A 19,409-nucleotide genomic window follows, 5' to 3' on the forward strand; every position below is an offset into this window, starting at 1 on the left:
TTAAATAAAACTATATTTGGCCCTCAGTTAAATCTTTTATGTTCATCCTATCTTCTCAATATATTTAGTATTTCTCTGTCTTCAAAATTAATGCAGTTTAATTATGATTCACTAATACCATTTAGGCCAGCAATAGTAAAAAAAGAACCCAAAGACTTAGAAGTTCATTTTCTTATTTCCACTTCTAATATATACTGAGTGCCTACTTTCTATATTATAGGTTTTGATACTAATTTTCTCTTACCTCATTACAGTAAAGTGCTTAAAAGCTCCACCAATGAAACATAGAAAGCTACAGGGAATATACTTTAACAGCTGAATAATTAAAATCTCTAGTTCGTTGGTTACTACTTAATGCCAAAACCAATATAGACAAATTCTATACTCTTTATTTTACAGAACAATTCTAAAAACAATATTGAACTGTTATCTCTTATGCTTCTTAATTAGGTAACATTTTGTAAATTTTAAATCTAAGTAGTATGGGGATAATATTTGGGAAAATCTGGCCATAATTGAAACTCTTTGGTACAAATCCAATTCTGCTATTTCACTGATTCATTTTTATTATTTTATTTTATTTTTTTAAAGATTTTATTTATTTGTCACAGAGAGAGACAGCGAGAGAGGGAACCCAGCAAGGGGAGTAGGAGAGGGAGAAGCAGGCCTCCCGCTAAGCAGGGAGCCTGATGTGGGGCTCCATCCCAGGACCCTAGGATCATGACCAGAGCTGAAGGCAGACAGTTAATGACTGAACAACCCAGGTGTCCCTATTTCACTGATTTAAACTGCAGTGGGGAAAAAGGTCTGTCAGTCAAGGGTCAGAGATTAGAGAGAGAGAGAGAGCACACACAATGGGGGGGCGGGTGCAGAAGGATGGGGAGAAGCAGAATCCCCGAGAAGGGAACCAGACATGGAGCTCACTCCAGGACCCCGAGCTGAAGGCAGATGCTTAACTAACTGAGCCACACAGGCATCCAGGTCACAGATTATTTGGAAAAAATGTAGCTTTTTTATTTTCAAAGGGAAAATTCACATAGGACTAGTAAAAGAAGTAACTTTCTCCAGCCTCAGGAAAAGCAAGTAAGCTTTTTAGGAACCAATATTTTAATCAATTTATGCAAAACCAATTAGAAATGCCCATCTATGTATTTTGATATAAGAAGATACCCAAACATTATTAAGTGAAAAAGCTGCTTGCTATTTTTTTTAACTCTAGCATAGTATAGAAAAAAGAACAATATTTTATATTTTTTAATGTACTAATTTTTTGAAAATGGTTATCTCTGAAATGAGCATTTGGAAAATGCACTCTAGGCCTTCAATTTTCATAATTTTCTTTGATATATATGAACCTTTATAGAAAAAAACAGATTTTAATTAACTATAAACTTTAGTCTTAATAAACATAGCACATAATTTTATTGTTAATGCAAAGACTTTAGTTTTTTAGAGCAGTTTTAAGATTCATAGCAAAACTGAGAGGAAGGGGGCGCCTGGGTGGCTCAGTGGGTTGGAGCCTCTGCCTTCAGCTCAGGTCATGATCTTGGGGTCCTGAGATCGAGCCTCGCATCGGGCTTTCTGCTCAGTAGGGAGCCTGCTTCCTCCTTTCTCTCTGCCTGCCTCTCTGCCTATTTGTGATCTCTGTCTGTCAAATAAATAAATAAAATCTATTTAAAAAAAAAAAAAAAAAAAAAACTGAGAGGAAGATCTAGAGACTTCCTGTATACCTCTTGCTGCCCTACATTCACAGCCTCTAATCAATAACCCCCCACCAGAGGTGATTTGTTACAACTCATGAGTCCACACTGAGACATCATCATTACTCGAATTCTATAGCTTATGTGACAGTTCACTCCTGGTGTGTTCCACTATGGGTTTGGACAAATGTATAATGACATGTATCCATCACTATAGTGTACACAGTATTTTCACTGCCTTAAACACCTTCTGTGCTCTACCTACTTACATCTCCCCAACTCTACCTCAACTACTGGCAACCACTGATCTTTTTACTGTCTCCATAGTTTTGGCTTTTATAGTTGGAACCATACATATGTACCCTTTTCAGATTGGCTTCTATCACACAGTAATATTCACTTAAGGTTCCTTATGTCTTTTCATGGCTTGATAGCTCATTTCTTTTTAAACCTGAATAATATTCCATTGCCTGGATGTACCAGCTTATTCATCCATTCACCTAGTAAAGGACATTTTGGTTGCTTCCAAATTTTGGAAGTTAGTAATAAAGCTGCTATACACATTCATCTGCAGGTCTTTGTGTGGACATTAAGTTTTCAACTTTTCAGTAATACCAAGGAACATACAACTTTTGGAAAATTCTGAGTTCCCAATCAATATCATGGGAATTGAAATGAAAGCATGTAACATAGTGCCTAGAATACAGGAAAAGGTCAATAAATGCTACGATACTTTTAATTCTGCAATGTCCTCTAATGCTACCAAATTAAATACTAAGCCAAGCCAGTATACTTAACCATCAACAGTAGGTAATGGTTATTCCATCTCCTTCTTTCCTATCAGGTGCCACTTCTTGGTGTCAGTATACCTACTTTTTTAGCGGTACCTCTTCATATATGTTGCTTCATATCTCCTCTGAACTCCAAGAATATCTTGACTGTGCCTATAAAATGTCTGAAAACAAGCTGCCCAAAGCCCATTTTAATTTAAAAAAATTACCAAATACACAATTATATTGATTCAGTTTTTCAGATTCTCTCAAATTCCAACCCTATCCTTCAACGGAGAGAGAACTCAACAATCCCAAATGTGTATTTGTGGTGTGATTCCCACCTTCTTTTTCCTGATTTTATTCTCCAGTTCCAGGTGTGGGTTGAGGGTGGGCTGAGCAGGGAGTAAGAATGGGTTTATCATGTGAGCACTGAGTTCTAGGTCACCATACTCCCAACCTTTCACTAAACAATGATGTTAAAAAGAAGATCAAGTTACTGAAACTTAGATGCCTTAAAATTGTTTGTGCAGCAGGGCGCCTGGGTGGCTCAGATGATTAGGTTATCTGCCCTTGGCTCAGGTCATGATCCCAGAGTCCTGTGATCGAGCCCCGCACTGGGCTACCCCTCTCTCCTACTTGTGCTCTCTCGTTCTGTCAAATAAATAAATAAAATCTTAAAAACAAAAACAAAAACAAAAACCTTCTATTGCAGCATTTTTTAGACCATGTACAAAAGTGGGATGACCATCTTCAAAAATAAAACAACTATGTCTTTCTTAGTGAAATTGTTAACTATGGGGTTTCTTTTCATAGCTACAATAGAGAAATTTGATTCTTAGTTAAAGTGGCCCAAGCAGTTATTATAGTCACTTTACTACTGAGATCTCTCAAAAAACAAAAGCAATCCGTCCAACTGCATGGCCTCACTACATACATTCAGATACTAACAAGGCACCTATATCAAATGCAATATTATAGAATACAGTTTAAAAAAATTCGCCTTCATTGTCTCATTTCATCCTGTGTGTCAAACCTGTAAGGCAGGGGTCCATTTAACAGCTTAAAGAATTTGAATTTACTTGCTCAGAGCAAATAAATGGCAGAATCTGAAACTAAGGAGACAATGATACAGTGTAAGAAATGATTTTGTAAGTCAGCTCTACCTGAGTTTAAATCCTACCACTTACTATTTATAAGACTAAAATGGGAGCTCCATGACTTCTTTTTGTTCACTGCTATATTTCCAGTGTCTAGAACAGTACAAGTAAATAGCAGGAGATCAGTAATAGATGATAAACATTACCAAAATTCTTTGGATCTGTTTCCTCATCTGTAAATGGAAACAATGAGGTTGTATCTGCTGATATAATGTAATGTAATGTAACATAACATAACATAATGCAATATAATCCTAGTTTAGTGCTCTTTACATAGACCACTGATTCTCTCACTTCTCCAGTAGGTTCTAAGGAAGTAGCAGAGAACAAATGTCTGCACAACTGACAGGCAAGCTAGGTGGTAATCAGGATGGGGAAGATAAAGAGCTGAACTGTTTCCTCAAGTAGTCAGGTTTTGTCTTTCCTATTCTGCCATAGAAATGACTAAGGATCTTCTAGAACGATCTGTTGGCTGATCTCTCATTTCAAAACAGAAAGTCTTGGTAAGGAGGCAAGCACCTAATCTATACTTATAAAATGCAACAAGAAAGAGGGGAGGAATACCTAATGGTAAATGAGACGGTGAGAAAAAAGTACTGAGGTGGAGAGGATCCAGAGTACCTATACAGACTAATTCACCCTAAGAATGGCATCCACCCCATTTCTCTGTAATTTAGCATGCTCTTTCCAATAAAACTAATTCTGGTGATAAAGCAGTCTTTAGGACCACTGGTAAGTACTACCAGAGATCGAAACAAAAGGTATACACTATTAGTAAGTAGAAACAAAAATTAAAATTAAGGGGAGATGGTACTGCAAATGGTACCATCAAGAAAGTGAAAGGACGGCTCATGGAATGCAAGCAAATAGCTGCAAATCATATAAGGGATTGTACCCCCAAACCACCAAGGACTCTTACAACTCAGTAATAAAAACGATAAATAACCCAATTTAAAAATGGGCAAAGGACCAGAACAAACATTTCTCCAAAGAAGATACGTAAATGATCAATAAGCACATGAAAGGATGCTTAACTTGACATAGTCATTAGGGAAATGCAAATGAAAATGACCACAAGATACCATTCCATAGCCACGAGGATGGCAAAGTAAAAAAGATGAATAGCAAATTGTCCATAGTCAGCACTTGGTGAGGATGTGGAGGAACAGCAACTCTCATCCACCGCAGTGGGAATGTAAAATGATGCAGTTGCTCTGGAAGTCTGGAGGTTCTTCAAACGTTAAACATGGTGTTACCATATGACTTAGCAATTCTACCTCTAGGTATATACCCAACAGAACCGAAAACATATGTTCACACAAAAACTTGTACATGATTGCCTGTTACAGCATTATTTATAATAGCCAAAATGTGGGAACAACCTAAATGTCTGTCACAGAATGTTGACAGATCCATAAAGTAGAATTTATCAATAAAGAAATAAAATCTTGATACATGCTAAAATATCGATAAACTTTAAAACATTAGTCAGTGAAAGAAATGAGACACATGACACTACCAATTACATGATACCAAGAGGCTATAAAAAGTTTTAATGCAAATAAGAAAATATTATGGTAAGTATTAGCCAATCACAAATACTTAAGACTTGAGGAAAGCAATAATAATTTTTAACTTAATGCCATAGATAAAGTCATTTAAAATTTTTGCATATGAAAAATTCATTTTTTCTTGAAGAGCGGGTAAGAGAACCCAGTGGAGTATATAAAATCCAGTCCTTGTATTATCAGAGGAACTACTAAAACCCAGTAAGAAATACATGTATATTTAAACTATCAGGTAGCATAATAATGACAAAATAGGTATCTTTAAGGCTTTTTTTTTTAACTTGGAAATAAAGATGCAACTTCCATACAATAGAACTTACTATACAATAAACAAAAAAGAGAAGAAAGGTGGTTCATAAAGCAATGGACTAATGTTCAAGATATTTTAAAAGAAAAGGGTATCAAGCATTAAAAGGGACAGGAGATTGTGTGTGTGCGCACATTCACATATATACACAAATACCTATGTGTATATGTTTCTGGTGGTCTGTATAGACATAAGCTTTGGAAAAATATACTAACATTATTAGGGCTATCTGTGGGGAGGGTAAGAGAGCAATGGAAGTAGAGAAGGGAAGCCTTCCTCAGTTCACCTTTTTGTGTACTTTTAATTGTGAGTAATGTGAATGTATGTGTAACAAGAGAAAAAATTAGAAGTACTTTACCTTGCACCATTGTTCCTAATGACTTCCACAGTTTCTTCAACAAAATATCGATCCTTGACATACGCAAAAATATCATCACAAATTTCATGTAAGCGTGAACGATGGGTAAGGTTGGTCAAGTATAAAACTGGAATAATTAGTGGTTCTGGAAAACTCTGAAGATTCTGCCTTGCTTTTTTTTCTGACTCCAGTGCTTCCTGATAGGTCAGTCCAGGTCTACCCGTCACAGCACAACTCCACACAAGGCTGTTGCACAGAATGGTTCGCTCAAAAAAGTCACTGATTAAAAAACAAAAACAGAAATCCATTTATTACCTATCATTTCAAAAATTTTACATTAAAAGCTGATAAAGGATTGTGGCTTCACTGCAAAATTTTACATAGAATCATAGAATAAGGAAGGGCTTACTAATTGGTCAACTTACGCATTAATACAAAGCTAACAAAAAGTATATTTAAGCTAGACATTTATATTTTGCAATTTAAAGGTACATTCAGCTAAAATTGGACTTTGATTTCCATCACTTTTGAAATTAGGAGTGAAACTGAAAATAAACTCAACCTTTCTTTTTTCCTCTAATTTTAAAGCTTTTTGTTCCAAAGCAGCCAAAACACTAGGGACAATTTAAGCACTTAACTATGAACTTTAAAAAGCTCTAACATAATAGAGAAAAACTGGCAAATCTAAGCATATAATAATGAGAAAATTTAAGTAAATTACAGTACTTCATATAATGAAAAATCATAGTCTTAAAACAGTATGAAAAGAGTTCTTAAATAACATGCTCACAGGGGAAAAAAAAAACCAACTTTCTAGTTTGATTTCCTCCTGTATTTTTATAAGTAAAAGCTTACCAAAGCAATATATATAATATGGTCCCACTTGAAAGAAAGAAAAAGGAAGGCAGAAAAAGAAAGCTCAAGAAGCATGAAAAGATTTCTAGAATGTTACACAAAAATCAAGGCCAATAGCTAGAGTATGGATGGGCCTGGGGACCATTCTACTGAGTGCTTTTCTGCACTGTTGGAATTTCTTAACATGAACATTTCTTTCTTTTCAAAATTCTATCCAGTCAGTTTTAAAATGCAAGAAATCCATAATATGGAAAGATTTCTAGGGTACACTAAGTAGAGAAAAACCTCAAATCACTGAATATACAATCCCATATTCACTAATTAGAACAAAAAATATGTACTTATACAAATACTATAGACAGATATTCCCTATGGAGAAAGGGAAGGACTGAGAAGGAAGGAAAAGGAAAATTTGTTATCCTAAGTATGTCTAATGTTGCTTGAATTTGTATAATGAGCATGTACTGTATTGTTTTTACAATCAACAAATTTTAGAAAATGTTAGACATACACAAAAAAGGTAATAATGGTTGCCTCTAAGCGGTAAGGTATCGGTAAATATCTTCCCTTCCTCTATACTTTGATGTACTTTAACATAGTTTCATTCGTATATTTGTAGAAAGAACAACAAAAAAAAATGAAATGTATGGAAAAAAAGAGAAACTAATCATAACCTAATATATGTATATGTATATATATATATATATATATATATATATGAGATCTAAAGAGGTTGATGCATTCGTCAAGTTACATGAATCTAATTCAGTACAATGAAGATCCTTTGAAGTATGTACCTTTTAGTAGAGGTGATAATTGGATGTATATCATTAAAATTAAAACTACAAGGTGATCAAAAGATACCTAAAAGATAAGTAAATATCCTTGGGAGATGAAAGGAAGGGACGGAGGAGAGACAGGAAAAAAATGATCAAGAAGTTTTAGAACAGTTTTTTTGAGGAAGTGGTTAGGTTATAAAGGAAAAGTAGGGTTGAAGAAAGGGATACCAGACAGAGAAAAGATGAATGCAATAAGGTTCTTATTAACAAGAAAATTTATGTACGTCAGTGATCAACAACAGATATATATACCCAATAAGTGGCTATCAATGGTGCAGAATAAAATAAATGAATGGATGATCTTGAAAGAAGTCTTAAGTTTTACCGCCTAAAACAGCAGTTCACTTAGAAAGTGTTATAAAAGTTTTAAATTTTTTATTATTGGAACAAACATAACTGTAAGACTTAGCTTAACAAGCCAACACATAACCAGCACATGATGTATGTGAGGTATACTTCTGATAGTTTAAACTATAATACTGTTTAAGAAAAATATATTTCAAATTTAGGTATTTAACATTAACTAGTCTCTAAACCAGTGCTAGCAAACATAGAATGCTATCCACACATATAATTTTAAATTTTCTAATGCCTGCATTAAAAAATTTTTTAAAGAGAAACACTAATTTTCTATATTAATTACTTTTACATATTTGATTTAACCCACTACATTCCCAAATGCTTTATTTCAATATGTGATGAATTTTAAATGCTTCAATATGTAAATATTTTAAATTATTTGGGGGGGGTACTAAGTATTCAAATTCCAGTATGTATCTTACTTTTATTGCCCATCTTAATTTTGATTAGTCATATTTCGAGTTCTTAAAAACCCCTGGGCCAAATAATGGCTCCTGACAGCTCTAATCAAAGTTATTTGGTATTTGGTCACCTAGGGTACTTCACGCCATGTCAGGGAGACAGACTTTATACTGAGTTGCAATAAACACTACTTAGATGTGTTGATGTTGTTCAAAATACCCAAAATCAATGGCACAAGTGCCACAAACCTCCATTAAACGTGTTACTAGGCAGAAAAATAGGATAGTCAGTAACCATTGCTGTACATATGGCTCTCCTTTTACACCCAGGTTCCCAGCTCCTCTTGCAAAGTGTTTGTACTGTGTTTCCCTTGTGTGTATCTACTCTGCAAAGTTGTTATATTATAGCCCTGCTGTGTACAAAGATCTACCCTCAGGGGGAGGCAGACACAGACACTATCATCATGGCCTTTTTAAAGCAAGCAAGCAAGCAAAAATTAAAAAAAAAAAGGCCCAATTCTCCTGATTCATTACCTCCTACCAGCATGGTAGTATCTCTAACATTTTATACCTTCACTTTCTCACACTTCTGTAATTCTGCTCTTCATCCATTTGCCGTACACATTCAAATATATAGGATTCTTCTAATAATAACTCTGGGGGGGTAGGTAACAGTGCCTCCTCAATTTCTATATTATAAGAATTTAAGATCATGAAACTTTTATAAGAAGCACATTTTGCTATTATGAACAAAATTCTTAAAAAACAAAATATTGTTTTGTATGAATATGTTTAGGCCAATATAATTATGTGTCCGATTTATTACTACATTCCTTCAACCATCTTCTTTTCCAGAGATGAGTATACTACTGGCCTGGAGGCCAAATCTAGCCTTCCACCTGTTTCTGTAGTTTTAAATGGAACATAACCGCACCCATTCCTTTAGGTATTGTCTATAATTGCTTTCTCACTATGTCCTGTGGAGTTGAGCAGGCGCAGTAGACACCATTGCCTACAAAGTCTAAAATTTTATTTTATCTAGCCCTTTAAGAAATAATTTGAGGACTTCTTCTCTTTATTATTATTTTCTTAAGGAAAAAAATTGTTTCTGAGTTAACAGCTCGACTGCCAGCAAGAACACACCTTTAATTAATATAAAGTCAACCAATACTCTGGTGAACAAACTAAGGGACAAAGGGCAACATACTGTTAACTTACAGGGTCATTTGGAAAACTTAAAAATCTAGTGGAATAAGATTAAGAATGATGTAACATGTAAGAATGATGTGAATAGTTAAAATTCACAACACAGGAAACAACAGATGTTATTAGCAAGTACGAAAGAAAGTGGAACCCTCTTGCATTGTTAGTGGGAAGGCAAACTGGTAAAGCCACTCTGGAGAACAGTATGGAGGTTCCTTAAAAGCTACCCTATGATCATTGCACTACTAGGTATTTACCCAAAGGATAAAAAAATACTGATTTGAAGGAATACATGACTGATGTTTATAGCAGCCTTAACAATAATAGCCAAATCATGGAACTGATGAATGGCTAAAGAAGATGTTTTATTTATACACACACACACACACACACAATGGAATATTAGTCATAAAAAGGAATGAAATCTTGCCATTTGCAACAATGTGGATGGAACTAGAGAATACTATGGTAGGCAAAATAAATCAGAGAAAGACAAATACCAAGATTTCACTCACATGTGGAATTTAAGAAACAAAACAAATGAATATAGGGGTTAAAAAAAGACAAGCAAACCATAAAACTAACTCTTAACTATAGAGAACAAACAGAGGTTGCTGGAAGGGAGTTGGGGACAGGGCTGGGTTATATGGGTGATGGGTATTAAGCAGGGCACTTGGGCTGAGCACTGGGTGTTGTACCTAAATGATGAATCACTAAACTCTACACTTGAAACTAATATTCATGTTAACTATCTGGAGTTTCAATAAAAACTTGGAACTAAAAAAACCAAACCAAAACCAAAACAGATAAACAAAAAGAATGAAGTGACATAAAAACCAGAAGCTAAATATAATTTAGAAAAGATAAATGCAAAGCGTATTCTCCTTAAGGGCCAAACTTTATCAATTAAACTTAAGAAAGACTCAGCACAATACTGCACAAAAGATCTAAAGGATATAAACAAACTCCTCTGTCCGTAACATATTTAGTATAACTGAGAAATGCAGCCACAGGTTAAAAACTAACATAATTTCCGGCCTTAAGCGGCATATAATACCAAGAGATGGGAAAGTATTTTATAAACTTAGAAAAGTAGTAGTTGCTATAAAACAGCATAGAGTGTTCTAATAATACCTACCACTGAGAGTATTACAAAGTAGGAAATTAGGAGATCTTGGGCATGGCAGACTTAACATGCCTTATGTTATTTAGAGAAAAATCAGCTAGATGATTATTACATTTATTCATAAATGGGAAGAAGTCAGATTAATTAAAAATATAATGCTTAGTTTTAAAAAACATTTAATGACATACTACTTTGCACTTGACTCAGTGCTGCCTCAGCTTAGATAATGACATATAAGGCAGGCTCCTAAAATCTGTAGATGACACTGAGGTGGAGGATAGCAATAAAGATTTTTTAAATCTAGAGTCTAAAACCCTAAATAGGTATCAACAAAAGTAAAACATTATAGTAGCTTAACAAAACTACTAGCTTAATAATAATGAATGTGAAAAAGGCAAATTTTAAGTGAGACTGCAAATTCATACTTCTATGACTTTCTATAGTTTCCTCAGCTTAAAAAGTATTTTTTTTAAGCATATTTTATGCTTAGAATGCCCCTTTTCTCCATTCTGTGTCTTGAAAGCTCCATCTTTCAGGACCCAACTCAGATCTTCTCTCCTTATTCGAGGGCTTCCTCAATTCCCCAGCAGTTATCAGCTCCATTTTCTATGGTCCCATTACACAGGCTCCATAGCCCACGTTGATTTATGCCATTGTGTTACGGCATTCTATTCTCACTAGAGGGACAAATTATCTCAGTATCTCCAGACTCTGCAAAGCATAGTGTCAAGGGTAATAAACAAGCATACACTCCACTGGCAGCCCACATTTATTTTTATGTGTATCTAAACAGAGAAAGTACACACATGACTGTGAAGGAGAGGAAAGTGTCTGAATTTCAGCTTACCACTTGTAGAATGTGGTAACCTTTGGGTAAATTACACAACCTTATCGAACCTGGTTCCCCTCTATAAAATGGGGATATCTTCCATAAACAGTTAATATGAAAATTAAATAAGATAATAATAATGTATAGCATATTGCATGTGCACTCAATAAATAGTTATCAATTCTAACTGTTCAGGTACCATATCTGCAAAAAGAGCTAGAAAAATACATAGAATAACCAGTGTGATAGCGGAACAATGTCAGAGGAACTCATGAAAGACTTGAGCATCTTTGAAGAAAAAGTCTGGCATTGGGTAGAAGGGTAGCAAGAGGGATTAACTGCAGAGAGATTACCAATGAACTACCAAAATCCAATCAGGATGGCCCAAGCATAAAATCTTACCAGCTGCTCAGTGGTAGATTGTCTCCAAAGAGAGTTGAAGGTAGGCAGGCTCCTTAGAAATATGACTGATACTTGTATCTCACAAGAGAGAAAGTTTATTTTACCACCTCTTTAATCTGGGCTAGCCTGGAGACGGGCTTTGACCAACATTATACAGAAATGACACTGAGAGACTTCTGCTCTCACACTCTTGGAACCCTGAGACCAGCACCTAAAGAAGCCCATGTTAGTCTTTTGAGGATGAAAGACCACATGGTAAGAAAAGCCATCTCGATATTAATATGCCACATTGTACACTTTAAATATCTTACAAATCTATTGGTAAATTACACTTCAATAAAGGTAGAAAAAAAACCCCACATACACATAAAGAAAGAAAAGCCATCCCGGCTGAGCTCCCTGCTGTGTGACTTGAGGCTACCTCTTACTCTATCACAGCCTCAGCCTCGCCTCCAGCTGACCATAGCTAAATGAGTGAGCACACAGGCCAGGAGAAACCACACTAGCATTCTGCAGAAGAGTGAGCAAATAAAACAGATGATTATTTTGAGCTACTAAATTTTAGGATGGCTCGTTATACAGCAACTGGTAAGACATGTTCTGTCTGAAGAAAGAATGTATTAACCCAAAACATGGTAGCCTACTAAGTGGATAAAAAGTAAAGGAAAGGCATTTAGGAATCTCTGTTATACCACCTAAGAAAAAAAGACTCATAGACCCAAATATCAGGACCATGCAGCAGACTTATTCCTAAAGAGGAGCTGAAAACCTAATTTGAAGACACTATCTATGAAGATTATCCAATTTTCCTTAAAAATTCCATGCTCACCAAATGGCCTTCAGGTAATAATTAGACCTCATACATACCTAATTATCAGTAAGAGAACCAGTCTGTGTGAAAGACGTTTTTCCCCACTGTAAACTGATGGCATTCTAGTTTGTATATTTAACACCTTGAGCTTAATCACTGGGGATACAGTAAAGAAGCCAAACGTCTGGGTGCCTACCCAAAGATCTAGGCAGCAAGTTTAAACTCAAAGCAGAGTCCTATGTTCCTGGTGCACATTTCTGCAAGCTTCAACAAATACTAGGGAAAATTCTCCATAATATGTACCATGTGGGTAGTAAATAAGAAAATAACCTCCAGAGTCTTAGGTATGTGAATGAAACGTCTGGTGTCACCAACGGCTAGACAGGTTGTTTTTGACACTGATCTCAGACTTACTCTCTTTAACCCAAATCCAGTTTCCTTATCTGTAAAAGAGGGCTATTGAAAGGACTGAATTAACAAATAAGGAGCTGATGAACCATGAAAATCAGGTTAAACACCTTTCACTAGAAAGCCAGGTTGAAACATAAGCTAGCATATAAGTAATGAAGAGGTTCCTACATTTTGTATGAAAAGTATAACTCACTCAGAGATGGTAAAAACATTCCAATTCCAAGGGTCTAAATGGCTAAAGAAATAAGTTATTTTATTTAGGAAATTAAGTCATTTGGTAATACAACAAGTCACCTTCCTTATCCCACAACTCTAGAATTCCTAGTATTCAGACCTGACTGCTCTGTTTAACAATCCACAGTCCTAAAAACATAAATAAAAACAAAACTGTCAGCTAACCAAATTACAGAATAAATTTTATCTTATCTAAAAGATTAAAGTACATGCTTTATTCTGCTCTCTTTGCCCATGAGCTTAGTTGTGTGTGTGTGTGGTTTTGGAGGTGGAGGGGGAATAAAATCTTTTTTAAAGTACAGTTGGACACACAACATTGTTAGTTTCAGGCATACAACTTAGTGATTTGACAAGCTTAAACATTATGCTACATTCACTATAAGTATAGTTACCATCTGTCTCATAACATTGCTCTTACAATATCACTGACTATAGAGTTGAAGGGTTGTGAGCTTAGTATTTTTCTTAACTTTTTTTTTCCCTAGATTCCACATATGAGAGAGATCATTGGTAGTTTTCCTTTCTGTCTGACTTACTTGATTTAGCATAAGGACCACAAGGTCAATCCATGTTGTCCCAAATGGCAAGATTTCAATTTTTTTATGGCTGAGTAATATGCTTTTGTATATATACCACAATTTCTTTATCCATTCATCCACTGATGAAGACGTAGGGTGATGAAGACTTGGTTATTGTATATAATGCTGCAATGAACATGGGGGTGCATATGTATTTTCAAATTAGTGGTTTTTAAAATTCGGATAAACACCCAGGAAGAGTTGAGGGATCAATTTGTAGTTCTATCTTTTTTAAGTTTTTGAGGCACTTCCATACTGTCTTCCAGAGTGGCTGCACCAATTTACATTTCCACCCACAGTGCAGAAGAGTTCACTTTTCTCCACATCCTAGGCAGCAACTGTTAACACTCGCTAGTCTTTTTGATAAAAGCCATTCTAACAAGTGTGAGGCAGGATCTCACTGGAATCCTGATTTGCATTTCCCTGATGATTAAGGTTGTGTAGTCTTCTCATGTACCTGTGAGCCATCTTTATGGATCCTTTAGAAAGATATCTATTCAGATCTTCTGCTCATATTTTAGTCAGATTTTTTTGTTGTTGTTGTTATTGAGTTGTATGAGTTCTTTATAACTTGAATATTAGCCCCTACTGGATGTATAATTTGCAAATATTTTCTCCCAAGTCAGTAGCTCACCTTTTTATTTTGATGTTTTCCCTTGTTTGCAGAAGCTTTTTAGTTTCACGAAGCCCCACTTGTTTATATTTGTTCTCCTTGCCTTTTTTTTTTAGTGTCAGATTTTAAAAAATCACCAATAACTGTATCAAGGAGCTTACCATTTAAGAGTTTTATGGTTTCAGGACTTCTGTTCAAGTCTTTAATTCTTTTGAGTTTATTTTTGTGTATAATACAAAGATATTGGTCCACTTTATTCTTCTATACTTACTTTAGCTTATGCATTTGCCTACAGTTAAAGGGCTATTTTTAACGAGTCTTCTTTACTTAAGAAAAGCAGGTCAAACAAGAGTTAGCAATTAGTTAAAGAGCATGTAGTTCAAACAAACAGAAAAAGGAGTTTGTACTGTATAATCACTAAGGATCCATCCTGGTCACAGTCCCTTTCTCAAAAAACTCAGGGTCTAAGAGAAAATTTGAGGCAACAAATGTACTGCATTACCCTGCAATAATAGCTGATCTTACACTAGATAAAAAGGAGAGATGGTCATTGATGCCTAGGACAAAGGAGAAAGTGTTAGGCTATTATATCAAGCACGATAAAGACAGAAAACTATTTAACAAAAGGTCATGGGCAACTTCTACTAACCAGAGTCAGAGGGAAAAGTTACTTTTCACTGTGTTGCAAAGGGAACAAGGCAGGGAGATGTAGAAAATCTCTTTGAGATTAAGGTAGAAAAGGTTATATTCAAGAAATTAAAACCTGAGCAATTGGGTGAACACAGTAGTCTTCACACCATTACAAAAGACAAATATTCATATAATGCACTTAAAGGGTAATCTTCAAACAAATTCACATAAACCAACTGGTGATTTAATGAATGAGTAAAAACAGAGGTTTCCTTCTCCAGACCTGTGTTAAGGGTCAGATTACCATAATACTAAGGATCACCATATACCATACACTATGAATGCAATTTTGGAAGGATGTCTCTGTAATCATCTAAGAGAGAGAAAGTAATCCAAAATTTAACACAAATGTAAGTCTTCTTCCATTTTTGCCAATTCAAAGTCACAAAAATTAATACCTAAGAACACAATACTAGCAGCTCTGCTTTGTTCAGGGTAAATGATCAAATATCTTTGCTCCCAAACCAAATGCCTTTCCTGAACTGCTTGTAAACTGCAAAAACCCAAATACTTCAGCACAAACAACAAAATCAAAAACCAGCTATTAAAGTAAAAAATCTGTTAATAAGACGACAAAGGGCACAGTTCCGTAATATTAGTGGAAGGTAGTAGGCTTGGAATACGAAAAATCTCTTCCTCTATTTTGGCATTTTAGATATTTCAGATTTCTCCATTATTATATAAATCATCCAGAACCAAAGTATACAAAAAATTTAATTCAAAAAGGACAGCCATATCCTGTTTCCTTCTAAAGCAAGAAAAACCTCTCAAAAAGATAAGATTGCTTATATCAAGGTGGAAAAGTTAAGCCCATTTTCTATTTTGTTGGCATTCTTAAATGCCATTTAAAAAAATTTTTTTGGTATTACCAAGGATTTTAACTTAAAAAAAAAAAAAAAGAAAAGAAAAAGACGTCGTCGTTGTCAAGTTACCTAATCCAAATTCACTTAAGGAGTTACAAGAGTGAACTCTATTTGAGTAACAAAACAAGTCCGTACAGGAGCAGAGTTAAGATGTGCACTCCTATTTAAAAGCACAGTCTGCTGAAAACTTTTCCAGATATAACAAGTTTAGGTGTAACTCCTTCTGTGGAGCTGAAGAAAAAGAAGCCTTACTTTAAAAGCTCAAAGGAACGGACTTCTCTAACGTCACTGCTCCTTTCTCGGACAGGTGCAGACTTTGCGTAAAGCCCTCCCTCGAGCAAGCCCCCACTCAGAAAAAGTGGCTCCTACACACAGTTTACTTCGCTGCTCTAACATTTGGTTTCTAAGCCACAAAGGGATTCCTTCCGAGCGGAGACGATAAAGCACAAGAAAAAGGGAGGATCAGGCTGTTTCCCCGATCGACCAATTCAGGTTCTCACTTGGGAGATCCCTTTTCAACACCGATCTCTAAAACACCCCCAGTGCTCGGTGTCACAGGCCAAGGGGATCTCTGGGGACACACCAGGCGAGGCACTGAAAATTTAGCAGCCGAAACTACACACGCGGCAGCTCCGGGATTCTTATCAAAACAATAGCGAGTGGCACATGTCAGGCAGCCCACATGCGCAGCGGGATCAAAAGAGGAGACTGGCTGAGGCTGGAGTTGAACTTGTCTTAACCCCCTCCCCCAACAGCCACCGCCGCCCTTGGGGCCACGCGAAAGTGATAACTAAGGGCGCCCAGTGCCCCTCTCTCTCCGCCTTCTCCTCCCCCGCCGGCACCCCCGCCCGAGCCCGACTTCTTCCTCACCGAGGTCTCCCGGAGGCGGAGACGCTGAGTTCTCCCGGGCCGGGAGTTAGTCACCGACAAGAGGTGGTGACAGAGCACTCAGCTCGCGTCGCACACTGCGAGGCCTAGCCGCACGGGACGAGAGGCCGCCGCGGGAGGCTGTCGCGTCCCGGCCCCCCACCCCCCACTCCCCGCCCGCCGGGGAGCCCCTTCCTTCCCCGAGTCTCAGCTCCGCTCCCTCCCTTCCTCTCCTCCCCTCCCCTGGGCAGCTCCGACGTCAGGCTCCACTCCCCACCGAGGAGCCCAGCCCTCGTTTCCTGCCCCCCGGGGGCGGGGATTCCCTCTCCGGGCCGGGGGACGGCGGCCCCGTGCCGCTGACCCGAGCGGGGATCCCCTTGGCCGCCGGGCGGGGATCCCGGAACTGGCCCCGGAGTGCGCGTGTGGCCGAGGCGGGGAGGAGCGAGGCGGGGAGTTTCCGCCGCTCGGCGGCCCCGCGGCAGCCGCGGCTGGACGCGGTCCCCACGGCCGAGCGAGGACCCCAGCCCCGTCGGCCCCGGCCCGCTCTCCCCACGCGCGCCACGGCCGGCCGCGCCGCCCAGGGACCCCGCGCCGTCCCCGGGTCGGGCTCGGGGCGGGGTGTGGGGGGTGGCGGGGGGAGACGGAGAAACGCGGGCCCGCGGCCAGCCGTCACTTCCAAGTCGCCCCGCCAGAAGCCCCAGGCGAGGAAGAGGAGAGAGACAAAAGGACGCTGGGGAGGGGGTCCCCACACCCCCCTCGCGCCCCCGCGCCCGGCCCGGCCCTTACTCGTAGTGGCGGAAGATCTCGTTGGTGACTTTACAGTAGAAAACTTCCTCGTCCGGCCGCAGGTCCGCGGGCGGCTTCCGTCTCACAAACGGCTTTCGGTGTAGCAGCGGCATCTCCCGTGCGCCCGCGGGCTCACCCGCGCCCTCGGCCGCCCGCGTCGGCCCCGCTTCCCTATCAGAATTGGAGGGAAAGGAGAGCCGGTAAGGTGGGGAGCGCTCGGCGGCGGCGTGGGCCAGTCCGCGCGCCGGGGGGGGGAGCTCCACCGCCTTTTGTGTGACTGACGCGCCCGCGGCCGCCGCCGGAGCGGAGGTCGTCCCCTGCCGCTCCTGGGGTCTGGAGCCTGCGGGGCCGCCGCCTCTGCCCTCCCGGCGCGCCCCACCTCCGCACGCCCGGCGGCCGGCTCACAATGGGGCCGCACGCCCCGCCGCGGGCGGGCGGTGCGGGAACGGCGGCGGCCCCCTCCCCCAGCGCCGGCTCCCAGCCCGCCGCCGCCGCCTCGGGCTCGCAACGTGCTTGGCGCGCAGCCGGCCGGCCCGACGCCGCGAGAGCTCGCTGCGGGCGGACCCCGGCGCCGCTCCGCTTTGTTCCCCCGCTCGCCTACACTCCCCGCCGGCGCCGGCCGGCTCCCGAGCGACCGCACGGAGCCCCTCACCTGCGAGCACGCCGGCTGCCACTTCTCCACCTTTCCAACTACAAAGGCAGCGCGGGGAGTCCCTGTCCTGCCGGGGGGTCGCCTCTCGCCGGCCCCGCCGCGCCGCCGGCCGCCGCTGCTCCCGCTGCCACGGCCTGGCTCCGCGCGGGGGATCGCGTCCCACCGCCACTTCCCCGCCTCTCGGAGCTCCTGGGAAGTTTCTGATCTACTTTCGGCTCCGAAGGAGGAAGAGCTGCTGGGAGGAGCTTTTCACTTCTCGCTTCTACCTTTTTATTGGCTACTCGATGACTTTTACAGCCTGTCACTGATACAGGAAGAGACGGCGGAGAGCCTGGGAGAGCTACATTATTAATTAATGGAGCAACCCCTTGTGCAGAATCAGAAGCATCCTCCATGTTTGAGATTATCAGCCGAGAGATCTGGGGAAGGCGCTGGGCTTTCGTAAACACATGGCTAACAAAGTAAAGCCTTCATCTTCAAGTCTGGCACCATCGCTGGGCTTCACAGTGGGGAAGGGATTCCAATTAAGACTGAACTTTTATTTTAAAGATGGGAAGGGAAATGAGGAATAAAAAAATAGAAAGTATTTTGGTGTTTTCCTCCAAATTAGAACTTTCGTGTCGAAAAAATACTTTGCTTGGGTAAACATCCTCCTCGAAGAGAAAATACCTTCCTTGACAGCAGTTCTCGTTAACATTTAAAGAGGGCAAGTCAGTCAAAGACTTAGCAGAGGAAAAGACCAAAAAAGTAGGTTAGAAAATGTCATCGTGCCTATAGGACCTCCCACATATTTAAAACTAAAAAACCGCACCTTTAGAAAGTTGGGGTTTTTTTGGTAACACGCCGCTGAAAATGCATTGCCAAGTATCGATATTCAATTCAATCACACAGAATTTTAAAGGTTGTGGATTTACTAGTGAAATTTCCCCTAAAGCAACTTTCCCATATCCACAAGTCATATGTGACACTAATTTTAATGCACATAATGCATGTGACTAGAAATTGAAAGGAATTTTCGAAACTATA

At 39.4% G+C, this 19,409-nt stretch overlaps 1 protein-coding gene across 2 annotated transcripts in view; it reads right to left on the minus strand.

Annotated features, from left to right (window-relative positions):
* The window catches only part of BAZ1A (bromodomain adjacent to zinc finger domain 1A), a 92,978-nt gene extending 75,017 nt beyond the window's left edge, over nucleotides 1-17,961 (minus strand). The window contains exons 1-2 of one of the 2 annotated variants that reach the window (XM_059181894.1): nucleotides 17,732-17,961; nucleotides 5,864-6,142 (exon numbers count right to left, since the gene is read on the minus strand). In XM_059181894.1, the coding sequence (XP_059037877.1) occupies nucleotides 5,864-6,142; nucleotides 17,732-17,844 (392 nt within the window). In that variant the 5' untranslated portion in view covers nucleotides 17,845-17,961. The remainder of the gene's footprint in view (nucleotides 1-5,863; nucleotides 6,143-17,731) is intronic. The other variant, XM_059181893.1, reaches the window with a different exon arrangement.
* Between the last annotated feature and the right edge of the window lie 1,448 nt (nucleotides 17,962-19,409).

This window comes from Mustela lutreola, chromosome 7 (genome assembly GCF_030435805.1).
Source record: "Mustela lutreola isolate mMusLut2 chromosome 7, mMusLut2.pri, whole genome shotgun sequence".
In the NCBI taxonomy this organism is placed as follows: Eukaryota; Metazoa; Chordata; class Mammalia; order Carnivora; family Mustelidae; genus Mustela; species Mustela lutreola.